The following is a 17,523-nucleotide window of genomic DNA, read 5'->3' on the forward strand; positions in this document are numbered from 1 at the left end:
GGAGCTCTTTCATATGTTTCTGTTCTCAAACACTTGTTTACTTGTTGAATGTCTGCTGAGTTTAATTGCATTTCCACTTGTGGTTGAGAATAATGAACAAATGAACTTTTAGTATTAAAATCAAGGATCGATGCTAACTTTTTTTACTGCTACATTTATAACTTGATACTCCTTGAGTGTTTATAATGCTGTTGCTGGATTTGGAATGTATATCTTAGATTATATTTGGCTTTCTGTCTTCCCTAAACTCTTGTGTTTTTCTGCTTTTCTCATAAACTTCTGTGGATTCCTATATTGGTGCAGCTGGAACAGATCTTAGCTTATCTAGCTGACAGCAGTTTTACAGTTTGGGGGACCAAGCTAGTAGCCAGCACTAGGAATAGAGTGTTAGTTTTTTGTGTTTCCATTCTGACTTTCTTTTTTTTTTTTTTTTGCTTTTTGGGTCACACCCAGCGATGCTCAGGGGTTACTCCTGGCTTTGCACTCAGGAACTACTCCTGGCGGTGCTTGGGGGACCATATGGGATGCCGGGGATCGAACCCGGGTCGGCCGCGTGCAAGGCAAACGCCCTACCCGCTGTGCTATCGCTCCGGCCCCCTGACTTTCTTAATATATCATGTTTCTCATTAGTTAACTTACTACCTCCCAAAAGCAGTTTTTTTTTTTATAACAATTTTCTGGGGGAAAAAATGTTTCCAGTAGTAAAGTTTTTTTCCCCTAAATAATAATATTGATGTAATAATTTAAAGTTCTATAGAAATTTGGTCCTTTATTGACTATGGTGAAGATAATGTATGAGCCTTTAAATCTGACATCTGATTTTATGGAATTAGGGATACTTAGATTTACATACTTCTTTATTCAATCATGTGGATATTCAGGAAGCCAAGGAACGATCAAATTACAGCCTTGGAAATAGGTTGTAAAAGTAATCACTCAGACTTTTACTTTTAGGGATCAGAGTGGCCGGACATTGTGTGGTGTGATGAGGATTGGCCTGGTTGCCAAAGGCTTGCTGATAAAAGATGACATGGACTTGGAGCTGGTTTTAATGTGCAAAGACAAGCCCACAGAGACCCTCTTAAATACGGTCAAGGAAAACCTTCCTGTACAGATTCAGGTGAGTGCAGTTTCCCTGAGCCTTCACAAAAATGTGAAACTAGGACGTGACCTTGAGGTTGATCATAGTAAAAGGTGGGTATGGACAAAAGGAATATTACCACTCTGGGCCAGTAATTCATCCATTCCATGTAAAGCAGACTTCTGGTCACCATACTCAGGTTAAATTTACCAAACTAAAATGGCTTTTAAGGTGCAATCTTACTTTGGGGGGTGGGTGAGGGTAACTCTGAGGTGGTGTCAGGGGTCCTGAGGGCCAACCACTGGTGACTCAAAAAGACCAACAGGTCAGTGCTTTGATTGGCCGCTGCTTAGGCTGTGGAGGTCAGCCATGCCGGTGCTTTTGTTTGAATCCCATCCTTGTGCCCGACTTTACAATTTTCCAAACTAGGTCACTTAACCAGTGGCTGCATGCAGTACAGGACCCTTTCTGCAGTACTATCTCTCCGGCCCTGGGTATTCTTGATATTCAAATTTCTGTTACTTATTAACACCTTACCCTACACAGTTATTTGTAGCAAACATTAAAGAGAAGGTTTTTCTAAGTAACCAAGCAAGCATGTTTAACTTCTCCATTTTAAATTCTAATAAAGAAATGTTTTTTGGTCCTTTGTGTAGGGTTCAATTTCTGTGTTTACAAAAGATTAAAATTTTTTTGTGATCATTTTGGGAGGTAGGATGGTAAACATCATGTAATATTAAGGTTTTAAAAAATGGAAAGTTTAGTAATGGTTTCTGATTAACTTTTTGTTATTAAAATTAACAAATTTTTCCTAATATTTCTTACATTATTTAATAATTTTTTGACTTTGCTTTTTTAAATTTTTTGAGGGGGCTTTAAATCACTCCTGGTAGGGACCATCTGGGGAACTAGGAATTAAACTTGGGCTGACAGATTGCAAGGCAACTGCCCTACCTGCTATACTATCTCTCTGGCCTAACATTGTTATTCTTTTTTTTTTTTTTTTCTTTTTGGGTCACACCTAGCGATGCACAGGGGTTACTCCTGGCTCTGCACTCAGGAATTACTCCTGGCCGTGCTCAGGGGACCATATGGGATGCTGGGAATCGAACCTCGGTAGGCCACGTGCAAGGCGCCCGCTGTGCTCTCACTCCAGCCTCTAACACTGTTATTCTTAAGTCTATAATAAAGTAATCAAAATAATCATTACTCGGACATAGTATAGTTTTCCAGCTTTTTCCTGAACCTTCCCTTTGTTTGTTACCTTTGGTGAATCCTGTTTCTTATCAGAGTGGTCTTGTTCTCAGGTGTGTGAGGGTGGAAAAGGGATTGATAAGTTGTTTTCTGATAAATTGGATGCTTATTCTGAAAATCAATCCCATTTTTCTAGAATTGAAGTTACAGGGGATTGTGTCAGTATCAGTCTGATAGAGTGAAAGCACTCCATTTTTTTTCCCCTCTCCTGAATTAGGGTCTTTATTTCCAAGCACTAATGTTTTAAAATGCTTTTGTCAAACTAGCAAAATGTTTAGGAAGGCCAGGAAAGTGGAGGATAGGTAAAACACTTTCATCTTGAAGGGACTGGAGCTTTGGGGGTAAGAGAAGACAAAATAAGACTTAAATAGCTCTAGGTCTTTGAAAGGTTTCTTAGGAAAGGTAGGGGAGGGTCGTTGTAATAAACTAATTTCAGTGTTAAGATAGCAAAGTGGGTTCTCCAACGATAAAGCTAGTTGCTTTGTGTGTTTATATTTATTTCTATACTTATTTGGGTAAAGATGGTCAAATAAAATAGGGATGTAATTGAACACCTTTCTCAGATTAAATTATATACATCATATGTATATATAATGCCACGCGTATGTGAACAGACACAAACATATACTATTACTTAAATAACCAATTCTATTTTATGTTTTGGAGGAAACCTTACCAATTGATGCTCAGGGGGTACATGAGGAAACTGCTTGTGATTCTTTTTTTTCTTTGCTTTTTGCATTTTGGGTCACACCTGATAATGCTCAGGAGTTACTCCTGGCACTCTGCACTAAGGAATTACTCCTGGTGTGCTCGGGACCATATGGGATGCTGGGAATTGAACCCAGGTTGGCCGCATGCAAGGCAAACGCCCTACCCTCTGTGCTATCGCTCCAGCCCTTGCTTGTGATTCTTTTTTTATTTTCTTAATTGTTCTTTTTCTTTTACTGTTTTTTTAATGGTTTTTAATTTAATTTATTTTTTTTAATTGCATCACTATGTGGAAAGTTACAAAAATTTCAGGCTTAAGTCTCAGTTATACAGTGATCGAACACCCATCCCTTCACCAGTGCCCATGTTCCACCACCAAGAACCCCAGTATATCTCCCACCCCACCCCCACCCTCTGCCTGTGTAGCTGATAATTTTCACTTTACTCTCTCTTTACTCTTCTTTACTTTGATTACATTCAATATTTCAACAAAAAACTATTGTTTGGCGGTCCCCCCCCCCCCCCCAAATCAGACCTGCTGAAAAGGAAGCATTTGATAATTTGTTTTCCATTGCTGAGAATGAAGAGATATGAGGTCGCGTGGCCACGCGGTTTTGGATTTCTGTATTTTAGTAACTAAGTCTAGGGAAATTTCTGCCAGAAATTGCATTGTTGCAAGCTCATACCTCTGTTTGGTTGTCCTTATAATATGGCGGTCGCCATGCCCCCCTGCCCCCCTCCCCCAAAGGAAAAGCCAAGAGAGGAAAAACCTTTCCCCTCTTGGGGCGGTATGGGGCCGTGGCTTAGTTCACAGTCTAGAGAAATTTCTGAGAGAAGCTGCTGGTGCCAGAAGTAGATAGGTGGCCTCCGGGATCGTAGTCTTTTAGCAATGGAGAGGTCGCACACGTGCGGCTGCTCGGGTCACATCTCGGCGGAGAGTGGCGCCGGTAATGCCCCCATCCCGAGATCTCCCACGCATCCCGTTGCTGCTGTTTGTGATTCTTGACCTATGGGATGCTGGGAATCGAACCCGGGTCGGCCGTGTGCAAGGCAAACGCCCTACCCGCTGTGCTATTGCTCCAGCCCCTACATTATCTTTTTTTTTTTTTTTTGCTTTTTGGGTCACACCCAGCGATGCACAGGGGTCACTCCTGGCTCATGTACTCAGGAATCACCCCTGGCGGTGCTCAGGGGGACCATATGGGATGCTGGGATTTGAACCCGGGTCGTCCGCGTGCAAGGCAAACGTCCTGCCCGCTGTGCTTCGCTCCAGCCCCGCCCACATTATCTTTTTAACGGAGATGTTAGCCTTCTCTGGTGGTTGTGGGAAGTGGAGACTGGGAACTCCCAGGCCTGCTTACGGGCCCTGGTACACTCTGATCTGGAGCCGCTCAGCTCTGTGGGGGACCCTGTGCGTCACTGCGGCTTTGCTCAAATTTAGGATGATCTTCGCTTTTCCTTTTTTGGCAGGGGAATGTTCAGTGATAAAATTATTTTTATTTAAATGGCCTTGAGATTGTCCTTTTCCTTTCTTTTCTTCTTTATTTTCCCCTGGGACACAACTTGCTCTGCACTCAGGAATCACTCCTGGCAGTACTTGGGGACCATATGGGGTGCTGGGAATTGAACCTAAGTCTGCTGTGTGCAAGGCAAGTGCCTTACCCACTGAACTACCTCTTAGGTCTCATCTTTGACTTTTTAAAAGTACATATTGACATAGAGACTAGGTAGTAGTTTTCATTCAGTTATTGATGTCTTATAATAAATTTTTTAACAGTGAAACTCCCTATGTGGCTTATTAAAGTACACATTTAATCTGTAACACTATCAAATATACTGTGATTTTAAATGAGCTACTGTTTTTTGGAAGAAGTAATTCATGTGTCCTTTGTCCCATCCTGACTGGTTTCTCTGGAATGACCTTTGAGATCTATTGTTAGAGGAAGTTTGTTGCTTGGGTTTTTTATTTTGGTGGAGTGGCTTGGGGTACTTTGTGCTGTCAAGGACTGAGCCAGGGTCTGTCATGTACCAGGCATGTCCCCTAACCCTGTACTAGCTCTCCAGACTGGAAGATGCTTGTGTATGCTATGTATATTTTTTCCTGGTGAATGACTGTAGAGTTCCTTTGTCATTTATGCTTACCTACTTACTGCATGAACGGACGGAATTTCTGGGCATTTCCCTGTCAGTGCTCAGGGAATCAGAACCCGGGCCCAGCACATCAATTGCTGTGCTATCTCCAGTCCCCAATAAATTGACATAATCTTATGCAAAAAATCTATGTAATCTTTATTTAGCGACATAGAAATTCCTGTTTCGATTTCTAGACCACCTGCCAGTGAGTTTTGACTCTCTAATTCCCTATAATGATTTCAAGAAAAATGTCTTTAGGACTGTTGATATAGTTCATATGTCCTGCATATGGCCATCCTCAGTTCCATCCTTGGTGCAGCATATGGTTCCCTGGTCACCGCCAGGAGAGGTCCTTGAGCACCGACCCAGGAATCAGCCCCCAAACACCTCAGGTTGTGACACCTGCCTGCATCTCTGGTTGAAATGATTTTTACCCATGGTCAATTAGTGGTGCTGTTTCTGTTTTAAAGTATTAGAAAAAGTGCTCTTAAGGGGCGGGAGCGATAGCACAGCGGGTAGGGCGTTTGCCGTGCATGTGGCCAACCCGGGTTCTGTTCCTAGCATCCAGTATGGTCCTCCGAGCACCACCAGGAGTAATTCCTGAGTGCATGAGTCAGGAGTAACCCCTGTGCATCGCTGGGTGTGACCCAAAAGGAAAAAAAAAAAGAAAAAGTGCTCTTAAATAATGTTTTATAATTGTATTGATACTTGAATACTTTTTGAAGGGTGATAGATGATTTGGAGAGAGAATGGGGGAGGGGGGAGGAGAGGGAAATATTTTATTCCTAAAATAAAGAACTTGTTACTTTGAGCCTAATGATACAGTTGAAAAATAAAGGGGAAGTTGTTCATTTTTTGAGATTTTAATCTATTGTGTTTTTTTTTTTTTAAATCTTGGTGACTTGCAGAAACTCACAGAAGAGAAATACCAAGTGGAACAATGTGTAGATGAGGCATCTATTATAATTCGAAATACAAAAGAGCCCACGTTAACTTTGAAGGTGATACTTACTTCCCCTCTAATTAGGGATGAATTGGAAAAGAAGGATGGAGGTACACGTATACATACATATATATTTATATATTTGTTTTGTTTGTGTGCAGGCTCTATTGAATGTACGCTAACTATGCTCTATAGATTTAAGAGTTAATTTTGTCTATGCCACTAATAGTATTATAACGGGTTGTTTCTTTATGATGATTTTGTGAGCTGTAATTTTAAAATATAAAATTCAAGAATAGGTGTGTATCACATTGGACTTTAAACTGTATTCGTTTTTTATTAAAATACTGTGTTCTGTTTCACCAGATTTAGTATTGCATTAATAGTTGCTATCAGCCAACCTTTCCGATATAGTACGGGTTAGTTACTGATTTCAGCATTAAATATGCTGAACATTACCCTTCAAATTTTACTCACTGTTTCAAATTTACTCACTTGTGTATTGCTTTTGACTTCAAATAACTCTATAATCTTGTAAGATTTGTGCTTTACCCAGTTGCTTGTGTGTAAATACATGTATTTTATAATGTAAGAGATGAAATGGGTTATTGATTTTTTTAAATGAATAATCTGTAGTAACCTTTCTCCCAGGAGGTTTGTGATCATGACATATGTGGGAACCATCCTTTAAATTGCTTTTCTTCTGAAGTGAAAATGAATTTCTGTATGGCAGTCTTACTCTAAAAGAGTAGCGTGTGGAAATCTGTTTAGCTTTGATGGAACTGGGCTTCTTTTTCTGATGTTTTTATCCTGTTAGTGTGTTTCTGCCTTTCAATCCTGTCCTCGGAACTTGCCATGGAATATCTGTCTCTGTCAGCCCTGTGCACAGCCAGCTAGCCCCTCTGTGCTGGCAGTGAAGAGCTGGTGCAGCCCGTCTCGGGGCTCCTGTGGCTCGCATGAGATGATCTTCTCCTTTACATAAATTTCAGGGCAATAAGAAATATCAGTCAGTTTCTTCACTTATTTAAAATTGAGCATAAAGATAGAAAAAGATACATTTACCAGTGAAGTTAGGACTTTGAATTTTGGCAAACAAAACTTAGGATCTCTTAAGTGATTGACTCCTTTCAAAAAGGTTTTCCTGGTGGTCTAACTAAAATCAGCTTTGCAAAATAGCTTTGCACAACAGATGCAAAATAGAGATATTATGAGTCAGTTAAAAATTAAAGTGCACCCAATCCATAGTTGCTTCTACTTTTTTTTCTTTGCTCTATACATATATAAAGAACCAATCTTAAATGACTTAATTTCTTTAACAGCGTTATAGTTTACCATTAACTGTAGAACTATAAAATGATTTCTGAAGTATCTATCTAGATAATTCTGTTAATTCCGGTAAGCTGTGTTCCCCTTGACTCGTTAGTGTAAAATCGACTATTTCTAAGCACAAGTAATAGTAATACTTGTGCTTAGAGACCCCGACAAGCTACCGAGAGTCTGTTGACGACTTGGGAGAGCTGGCAAGCTCCCTGTGGCATATTCATATCCAAAATACAGTAATAGATATATACATACCTCTCAGAGCCCAGCAAGCTACCGAGAGTATCCCACCCACACGGCAGAGCCTGGCAAGCTCCCTGTGGTGTATTCGATATGCCAAAAACAGGAACAATAGTTCTCATTCCCCTGACCCTGTAAGAGCTTCCAATCAGTGGGAAAGGCCAGTAAGGAGAGGCTGCTAAAATCTCAGGGCTGAGTGTAATAGAGACATTACTGGTGCCCACTCTAGTAAATTGATGAACAGTGGGATGACACTGACAGTGATTAAAATTATTTGAGTATGGAGAGATGAGAAAAAGACTGAAGTTGCCAAACTCTAGATTAATTTTGTTCACTTGTAGCTATAGTCATCTCTTCCATTGCATATGTGAAAGTATTAAGAGAATATCAGGCTTCTTTTTACCCATGGTTTTGTATATTTAAATGAGATTCAGGTATAGTTTGCAACGAGACCTTAAGTTGAATCTGATGCCTTTTAATTTAATTTCTATTCAAAGAAGCTAATTATGGACTTAGAGTGTATTTTATCCTTTAGAAGACACATTTTTGTAGAATGGGATTTATAATGAATTAGGAGAATCACTTAAATTGTTCAAAGTGTGTGGGGTTGCTAAGAGATCCCAACATCTCTTTGTATGCTGAATCCTACCAGTTGATATTGTGTGGGATCAAAAAGGTGAAAGAATCCGCCTTAGTCTAATTTCCGCACTAGTTACTTCTCCCTTGGAATGGCATGTTTGTTTTGTGATCGTCTTTACTCTCTCAGCCTTGCTGATGACTCACTTGATCCGCCTTGCAACTGGCTTATGTTGGTCTCACCTGGGCTTTGTCACAGTTTCTTATTTTGTACTAGCGACACTGGGGCTCGTGTGCCCCGAGCAGTCAGGCTCCGGCTGTGCAGGTCTGTAGACTTGTTTCCTCTCGGGGCACGCCTGTCCCTTCCTAACTGGTACTGCTCTTTCCAGTAAGATGAAGTAAATTCATCTGAGCTTCCAGAAATTTTTAAATTGAACTATAATTGAAGTATCTCTTTACTTAAAAAGTAAAGATTCGTTCGTTTCTTACTGTATAAAATTGTATACATTGTAACCTTTTTCAAGGCAACATTTTCCAATAGTATCTCTTACTCTCCCTTTCTCACAAAGCAAACTAGTCACTGCACATCTATATCTCAGGTCTTTGTCTTCCCGGGGCCAGAGCAGTAATACAGTGGGGAGGGCACTTGCCTGCATGCTGCCAGCCAGGTCAGTGCCCAGCACCTGCTAGGGCTCCCCAGATCCCACCAGGAGTGATCCCTGAGTGCAGAGCCAGGAGTGAGCCCTGTGCGCTGCCAGGGGTGGCCCACAAACACACAAGCAAGAATCTTTGTCTTTCCTCTCTTTACTTTCCACATATGTGGGGGGAAGAACATGTTTCAGAGCATATGGAAAGGGAGGTGGCGGGTTATACTATGACACTTGAACTCTCAGTGTTGTCTTTGCAGAAATAATCTCTCTGTTGTTTGGTTCAAGTCACCTTTTTGATTCTGGAGAGTATTAAGAGTCATAGCGATTCTCTTTGGTATTTACTGTTTCATAGATAAGGTTTGTCTTGTGATGATTATCTTCTTGGCATATTCTGATCTTTTCTTGAAGATCCTGGAGATGAGCTGATTCCTAGTACATGCTTTCTGCTAAAAGAGCACATAGGGGGAAAAGCACAGACCTTGAATGCCTGGTAGCCAGCGATCCCATTTTAAATCCATTAGTTACTGCTTCTCTGAAACCCTGGGCAAGTTTCTTCATTTTATTTAGCACTATTTTGGGAGGGTGTTGGACCACACTCGGCAGAGCTCAGGGGTCACTTTGGCAGTGCTCCAAGGACATGTGAAATGTCAGGGATCACATCAGTTGACCCCATTCATGGCATGTGCCTTAACCCCCCATATTTGCTCTTTAGCCTGTTTTCTTCACTTTAGAAATTGTATAGTCAATATTTTATGAAGTTGTTCAAGGTTAAATGAAATAATTTGTGTGATACGTAAACAGCGGTAGTTAGTTAATTTACTAAAACTTCATGGCACAAACTCACGTACTTAAACCACCTTGAATTCATAGTGAGAATACTTGTGCATGGTCGGTCCACAGAACTGAATCTAAACACAGTTTAATTCTTAAAATACCCATTGAAGTGTAACATAGTAATCAGTATACTTTTACTTGTTGTAGTGCTGCTAATATGTCATTTATTATATAGCATATGATTTGTTGAGGGTAGGTAATTTCTCCCCCCCCCCTCGCTATTCTTTAGTTCTAGTATCTGGGTGGTGCCAGAAACATAATAGTAAAAAAATGTTTATAATGTGCCATGTTACAAATACTTTCTTATATATGATTTAACCCTCACAGTAGCCCTGTGAAGTGGATAATTGCCGTTTTAGAAGTAATTTGTCACATTCCTCCCTCTCCCTATCCTGTCGTCCTGTTCCTGACTCTCTCTCTTCTCTGTCTCTGTGTCTCTCTCCCCTGTCCAGTAGTGCCCCTGGACTATTTCTGCTTCTCTCTCTGTACCCGTTCCCCCCTCATATGCTGCTGGGATTGAGCCCCCTGGTCTCTTGCATAGAAAGCCGTCACTCCAGCCTGTCGAGCTGTCTCAGCAACCCTATTGTGATTCTTTTTTTTTTTTTTTTTGAAGTAACAGATTTTATTCAGAGGTTTCTGAGGGAAGGAGGAAGGATAAGTGGGAGAGAGAATAGTAACAATAACGCGCTCAAGAGAGAACGCGGGCTTCTCCAAGGGTGGAGAGAGCTCTACACACATCCTAGCACTGGACATGAAAGCATGAAAGTACACATCTCAAGGGGGGAGATGCGGGCGACACGTGCTCGGCCACATGGCACAAGCAGCACATGGGCTCAGGCAGCATATGCGCCCTATTGTGATTCTTATGTCGAGAGTGCAGTTCCCTTTCCCATTATTACCTAAAATGAGAGTACCAGCATCTCAGCTGATTTAATTATTCCATCAGATAGTCTCAGCTTCTTTTGGTGTGCATGAGTTTTATTTATTTATTTATCTATTTATTTATTTATTTTTGCGGGTCACACCCGGCAGTGCACAGGGGTCATTCCTGGCTCATGCACTCAGGAATTACCCCTGGCGGTGCTCAGGGGACCATATGGGATGCTGGGATTCGAACCCAGGTCGGCCGCGTGCAAGGCAAATGCCCTACCCGCTGTGCTATCCTCCAGCCCCATGTGTGCATGAGTTTTAAACTAGAAATATATTTGCTATAGGTCGGGCAATAAATCCAAGTAAAATATTTATGTTGCTGTTTGAATCCAGGTGGATAGGGATACTGTCTACTGAGTCACGAGACTCTAGTGACTAACCTCACTTTCCAGGGGATTCACAAAGAAGCTGCTCAAGCATCACTTTTCACATAAAGAAGCCAACATGAATTTGTGTGTTGTGGCAGAATTTCATTTTCTTGGGTCTTGCTGGAGTGAAGGCATCAGGTTAGGGTTCAGAGAACACAGCATGGTTTATACAGATGTTTCAGGCTAATTTCCATCATTGAGTGCAAACCTTTAGCCCTTCTCTCCAGCGGCCAATGAGGAAGCGTCATACCTAGTGATGCGTTTCGTCTCCCATAGCTTAACAAGGCACTCTCTTTTCTAATAATACATGCACCTCTCCCCATTATTGTGGTCTGATGTTTTTGTATGGAAAGACTTGAAACATAATGTTCACAAATCTTCATGGAATTGAGAGCAGGGGCTGCTAGGATACCTTTGAGCTAACTTGAAAATTATCAGCGTGACCTCAGTTTCATCCAGATTGTCATGGGAGGCCTCTGTGATGACCCAGCTTAGTTATTTTACCTTTGAGAAGCCCAGGTTGCAGACATAAAATTCCCATTTAACTAGAAAAATTGTGTCCTGGCTTTTCTTCTCCCCGTCTTTGAGCTACTGCTTTCATTACCAAAGGCAGAGCGTGAAGCTTGCGTGGAAGGGCTTGAGAGGAACTGACCAGCATCTCCTGCCCTCGGGTGTGTCTTTTGTCCCTGCTCAAACCTCTGCTGGGTTTGCCCACGTTGGGAGCAGTAGACTTCTTTGCTGGTGCTTCCATTTTTCAGAATGTTTTATGCATCTTCATGCCCTAACTCCCGGTAGCTGAGCAATACATTTGAAACAGCGTTTTTGTTTTGTTTTTTTTTTTTGCGTTTGGTATTTTCATCGCTCCCTGAGCCCTCCTTCCATGTTGTTTCTAATCTATTTTACTGGTCACTGTTGGAAAAAAAATGAAAAGCCTCACAGTTCTTTAGTTTCTGACACCTCTCTTTAGTCAGAAAAGCTTTTCAACATGTTGTTGAAACACCCACATTAAATTTTATACAGTAATGAAAGACTTGAGATTCTGCTAGAAATAGCTGTTGTTTTTTTTTCTAGTACCACTGCTGTCACTGCTTCCATTAAGTGATTTTCTCCTAATGAGCAAAAAATATGTAAAATTGTACATAATTTATTAAGAAAATAGCAGGACTTGTGTTTCTGTGGTGCCATATAATTTTAAGATGAGTTGAATTACCACATCTCTTTTGCTGTTTCTTACCACCTGAATTAGACTTGTTGTTGTTGTTGTTGTTGTTGAGCATTTGGCTATCAGCATGAAGAAGCATGGTCATTCTTCTTGGTGATATAAAAGGGAATCTGGCATGGTCTTTGTTTTCTGCATGTCCCTTTTATTTCTTTCTAGTAGAATTTCATCCTCCAATGGCTGACTGTTTATAGCAAGCTTATGTCTCTTTTCATAAGAATTGGTGGTTATAAGTTGACTTTGGGGATGAAAGTGTTTTTCTATATATTTATATAAGAATAATTGTTATCCCCTTTTATTAGTACCTGTGTCGTTGGGGCTGGAGTAGGGCATTTGCATTGCAAGTTGCTAGCCCGGTTTTAATCCTGAGCACCATCAGGATTGAACCTGAGCGCAGAGCCCCTGGGCAGCACTGGGTATGGCTCTCAAAGGAAACAGTCCAAAAAACATTACCAGTGCTGTAATCAAAATGCTAGTCGCAGCTTCTGACCATTGGACAAAAGTGCTAGAAAGTTTTGAGTTTTGATTTGCCCTGTCTTTTCCTACCCACACCTGTTTTGCCTCTTCCTTAACCCCATCACCCCACTATTTCTGACCACCTACTTGGTAAGATAAGACAATCAGACTTGGTCTGTCTTGCCTGTAAGCCAAAGACTGAACTCTTAAAAAGTATGTTCCTTCTTTTTTTTTTTTTTTTCTTTTTGGGTCACACCTGGCAATGCACAGGGGTTACTCCTGGCTCTGCACTCAGGAATTTCCCCTGGCCATGCTCAGGGGACCATATGGGATGCTGGGATTTGAACCCGGGTCGGCCGCGTGCAAGGCAAACGCCCTACCCGCTGTGCTAAAGTATGTTCCTTCTCGGGATGACTTAACAGTCAAACTTTGACATGTCTAACTTTTAAGAGATTCCAGTCATTCATTTACAGTATTTTTATCTGCTATGTGAGCTTTACACAGATGCTTGGGTTGACCACAAACATTTTGATATAAAAACATAAAAGGAGCAAGTTGTGTATTTTAGTGGTTTTGAAGAAAGAGATCAGCAAGTTCAAGAATGAGATACCTATGAGTGGATACCCATAATATATTTATGTCTGTCAGTCTCATTAAAAACCGTTACGGCCTTCTGTTTTCTGAGTAACAGAGGGTAGTGTGAGGAGGTCCTGTTTCTGTGACTGGCTGGCCAGTGGCCTGGGGCAGGGCGGGATCTGCAGAGCTCGCCCCCCTCAGAAAGTTAAGTGTGTAGTACCTCGGCCTTCAGACGCTTGCAGCTGTCAGACTTTGTTTTCTCTTGGGCAGAGCGTGCCTTTGGGTTTGGCTTACTGGTATTGTCAGGTTACTCCATGAATTCCGTAAGAGAAGCCTGTAATCTCTGCAGAGAAGAGAAGGCCTGTGGTCTTGTCTCTTTTAAAAATGTTTGCATTGTGTCCGTTGGCCTTCAACACAGGATGGACTCCCTGACTCCTGATTATCCTGGGAGATGTTCGGGTCAACCCTCCTGCATTTAGGAGTACTCTTAAACTCTTAAAAGAGAGTACTGAATGGATTTAGTTGGATCATCTGTAGCAGTTGAACACTGTTAACTTTAACACAACTTTAGTTGGAACACTGTAGCACTATAGCACTGTCCTCCCATTGTTCATGGATTTGCTTGAGCAGGCACCAGTAACATCTCCATTGTAAGATTGTTGTTACTGGTTTTGGCATATCCAATATGCCACAGGGAGCTTGTCAGGCTCTGCTTTGCAGGCGAGATACTCTGAGTAGCTTGCCAGGCTCTCCGAGAGGGATGGAGGAATTGAACCCTGGTTGACTGCATGCAAGGCAAGCACCCTACCTCTGTGCTATCGCTCCAGTCCTAGTTGGATTAGACAAAGAATAAATCTCCAAGAAACTTTTTTTTTTTTTTTTTTGGTGCCACATCCTGTGGTGCTCAAGGGCCAACTCCTGGCTCCAGCGGGCCTCAGGGGACCATCTGGGATGGCCAGGGATCAAATCTGGGTTGACTCCTTACAAAGCAAGTGCCCTACCTGCTATACTATCTCTCTGGTCCCCCAAGAAAACATTTATGTATATATATATTTTTTCTTTTTGGGTCACACCCGGCGATGCACAGGGGTTACTCCTGGCTCATGCAACCAGGTATAACTCCTGGCGGTGCTCAGGGATATGGGATGCTGGGAATTGAACCTGGGTCAGCCGCATGCAAGGCAAACACCCTACCTGCTGTGCTATTGCTCCAGCCCCAACATTTGTATGTTTTTGTTGTTTTGGGCCACACTTGGGTGTGCTCAGGGGTTACTCCTGACTCTGTGCTTAGGAATTATCCTGGTGCAGTAATTGGGACTCTGCTTTGGGGGACCAGATGGGGTGCTGAGGATTGAACCTGGGTTGGCCATGTGCAAGGCAAATTACCTGCTGTACTGTCACTCTGACCCCCATGTTTATGACTTATACTTAAATAATGCAACACCTTTTAAAAATCTAAAAACATACTTCCTGGCTAAAGCTTAAAAGAAGAGGCCAGAGTGATAGTACAGTGGGTAGGGTGCTTGCCTTGCATGCTGCTGCTGAATGGGTTCAATCCCTGGAACCTGCTTAGGTCCCCAAAGATTGCCAGGAGTATTCCCTGAGCACAGAGCCAGGAGTTAACCCTGAGCACTACCCTCTCCACCAAAATAGTATGGTAGCTCAAATAGCTGTAATTTCATATTCTTTCTTTTTATCATTTTGGCTTGAGAAAATCGATGATCAGTGGGATGATGATGATGATGATGATGATGATGATGATGATGATGATGATGATGATGATGTTGGCTTAGGAAAGAAATGATAAAATAATAGAGTTCTCATAGTGGAGAATAGATTCTCTTAATAGTTTCGTTGGTAGATGAGTTTTTTTTTTTTTTTTTTTTTTGTGGTCTTTCTGGGTCACATCCAATGATGCTCAGGAATTACTTCTGGCTCTGCACTCAGGATTTACTCCTGGTGGTGCTCAGGGAACCACGTGGGATGCCTGGGATTGAACCTGGGTTTACTGTGTGGTAGGCAAACACTCTACCTGCTGCACTATCATTCCGGCCCCTGTTTTTTTTTTTTAACCCATCATATGCAGTATGTTCTTAAGATATCTCAAATGCATTACAAGAGGTCCAAAATCATCTTTAAGAACTGATTTGCGATTAAAACCCATTTTATAAGAAACACTGGTATTGCTATTGGTTCCAGATTTCTGCTCTTTGCATCCTGCCAAAGGAAAAAGTGCTGTGTGCCTCTTATGTGTCTTACGATATTGTAATCATGCATAAGATCCTAGATTGTATATGTCTGTGCTCCTTAATTTGTTAACAAATTCTTTAATGCCTAGTTGTAATTGTGCATAGAACAACTCTGAGATTGTTTACTCAAGGAATCACTAGTGCATGTAATTCTTTTTAAAAGCTACAAAATTAAGACAAGAAATCTTCTGGGAATCTTATTTGTTCACTGATATGCTCCTGTTTTTATTTTTTATTGGTTGATAATTTGACAGGAATCCTTTGGTCATATTGTATCTGTCTCTCTTTATCCCATTTTCCCATTAGAAAAGGTTGCGGTGAAAGATCCTCCGGACTTACTGGACAGGCAGAAATGCCTGAATGCCTTGGCGTCTCTCCGACATGCCAAATGGTTTCAGGTTGGCTCTTTGTTATTATCTTGTTGTTGCTATATCCTCGTGCAGGATTCCTGCACAAGGAACACCTGCCACTTAACACAGTTTTTTGTATCGTATATAAAATGTGGGTACTCTTAATATAGTTATTGGAGTAAATGACTTAATTGTGGTAAAGTGCCTAGTACAGCCTCTATTGATGATAATGATGGTTAATTATCATGTAATTTTTTCTGAGTTTAGTACTGTGAATTTTAAATTGTGGCTTATAAAATACACATGTGGGTGAGAAAAGCTAAGAGTTAAGATTGTTTGGAGGCTCTGAAAACAATTTTGAATACTATGAATGTTTTGTAAAACTGCCTTTTAAGCCACAGTTTTACTACTTATTTAGTAGCTTGAATTTTTGGTTTGTTTGATAATACTAAATAGTATTTACATAAAAGAATCTGTCCATGATCAGTATGTTTAAAGATTGGATTTCAGTAGGGATATTGGAATCACTTTGTTTGTTTTAGGCAAGGGCAAATGGATTGAAATCGTGTGTAATTGTGCTCCGTATTCTGCGTGACTTGTGCAACAGAGTCCCCACATGGGCACCGCTGAAAGGATGGGTAAGTGTTAGTTAGTGGTCACAGCAGACTCTGAAATTGTGCTCAGGGTAATCTGTAGAAATCACATATTTCTATAAACATCATTGATTTCTAAGTTAGATGTGGTGTGTAGTATCTGTTACAGTTGGTGGGAAAACAGTATCTTTTAAAAATTTTGGTTTTTGCTTTTGGGCCACACGTGGCAGTGTGGTCTTACTCCTGACTCTCACTTCTGGCAGGCTCTGGGAACTGACCATATGGCGTCCCAGGGACTGACCCCCTGCCCCTACCCTGCCATACTGTCTTGAAGGCCCCTAAGCATGGTTATCTTTTTATATGAATTTAAAAATGTTTGTAACCTATCTGCTCAGCACCATATGATTCTGTTCCAGAACCTGAGTTTTTCTTTCTGACAGGAAAGACTCTGATTCTGTAAGAAGTGAATTTCTACATTTGACACTGGTGGCTGATTATTGAATATTCTCCTTCTGCCCATGAACACTTCTTTGATTGGGCATATTTTTCTTTTAGTGTTATTGAAATACTAGTCTAAGGCACTTATGCCTACTCTTTCTTCTTGTATATATATTTAAAGTTTATTTTAAGTTCATGGTCGTAATTAATGCCAGGAGAATAGTACCTATAATCCAACTATGGACATATCTATAAGGTATGTTGCAAAAGCTACTTAACTTGAATATATTATGTTTGACCTAATCCAGGCCAACAATTGAGAATACTGTGAAACAAAGCTACAAGGCGTCATTTTTAGTGTAGTAATTATGATTTTGAATGTTTTCAGTTTGTGGAGATTTGATCTTTCATTCCAGTAATTGTACTTGGAAATGTTTGAAATGAAGACCTATTGTGGTTTACGTGTTTTCTAGGTTAAGTGACAGGGTTGGTTATTCAACAGTGGTATTGTTGAAGTTATGAAGACTTGTAAAATAGTTGTTAGATCAATTAAATGACAAAAAATTTTAAAACTATTCTTTCAGGGTAATGAAAAATAGTTT

At 40.9% G+C, this 17,523-nt stretch overlaps 1 protein-coding gene across 9 annotated transcripts in view; it reads left to right on the forward strand.

The window, feature by feature from the left end:
- STRBP (spermatid perinuclear RNA binding protein) overlaps positions 1-17,523 on the forward strand; it is a 147,738-nt gene that overhangs the window by 92,421 nt on the left and 37,794 nt on the right. For 8 of the 9 annotated variants that reach the window (XM_055123733.1, XM_055123738.1, XM_055123740.1 and 5 more), the window contains 4 exons: positions 955-1,120; positions 6,088-6,232; positions 15,847-15,938; positions 16,433-16,528. In XM_055123733.1, coding sequence (XP_054979708.1) covers positions 955-1,120; positions 6,088-6,232; positions 15,847-15,938; positions 16,433-16,528 — 499 coding nt within the window. Of the gene's footprint in view, positions 1-940; positions 1,121-6,087; positions 6,233-15,846; positions 15,939-16,432; positions 16,529-17,523 lie in introns of all 9 variants that reach the window. The other variant, XM_055123741.1, reaches the window with a different exon arrangement.

Source organism: Sorex araneus, chromosome 1 (assembly GCF_027595985.1).
Source record: "Sorex araneus isolate mSorAra2 chromosome 1, mSorAra2.pri, whole genome shotgun sequence".
Lineage (NCBI taxonomy): Eukaryota > Metazoa > Chordata > Mammalia > Eulipotyphla > Soricidae > Sorex > Sorex araneus.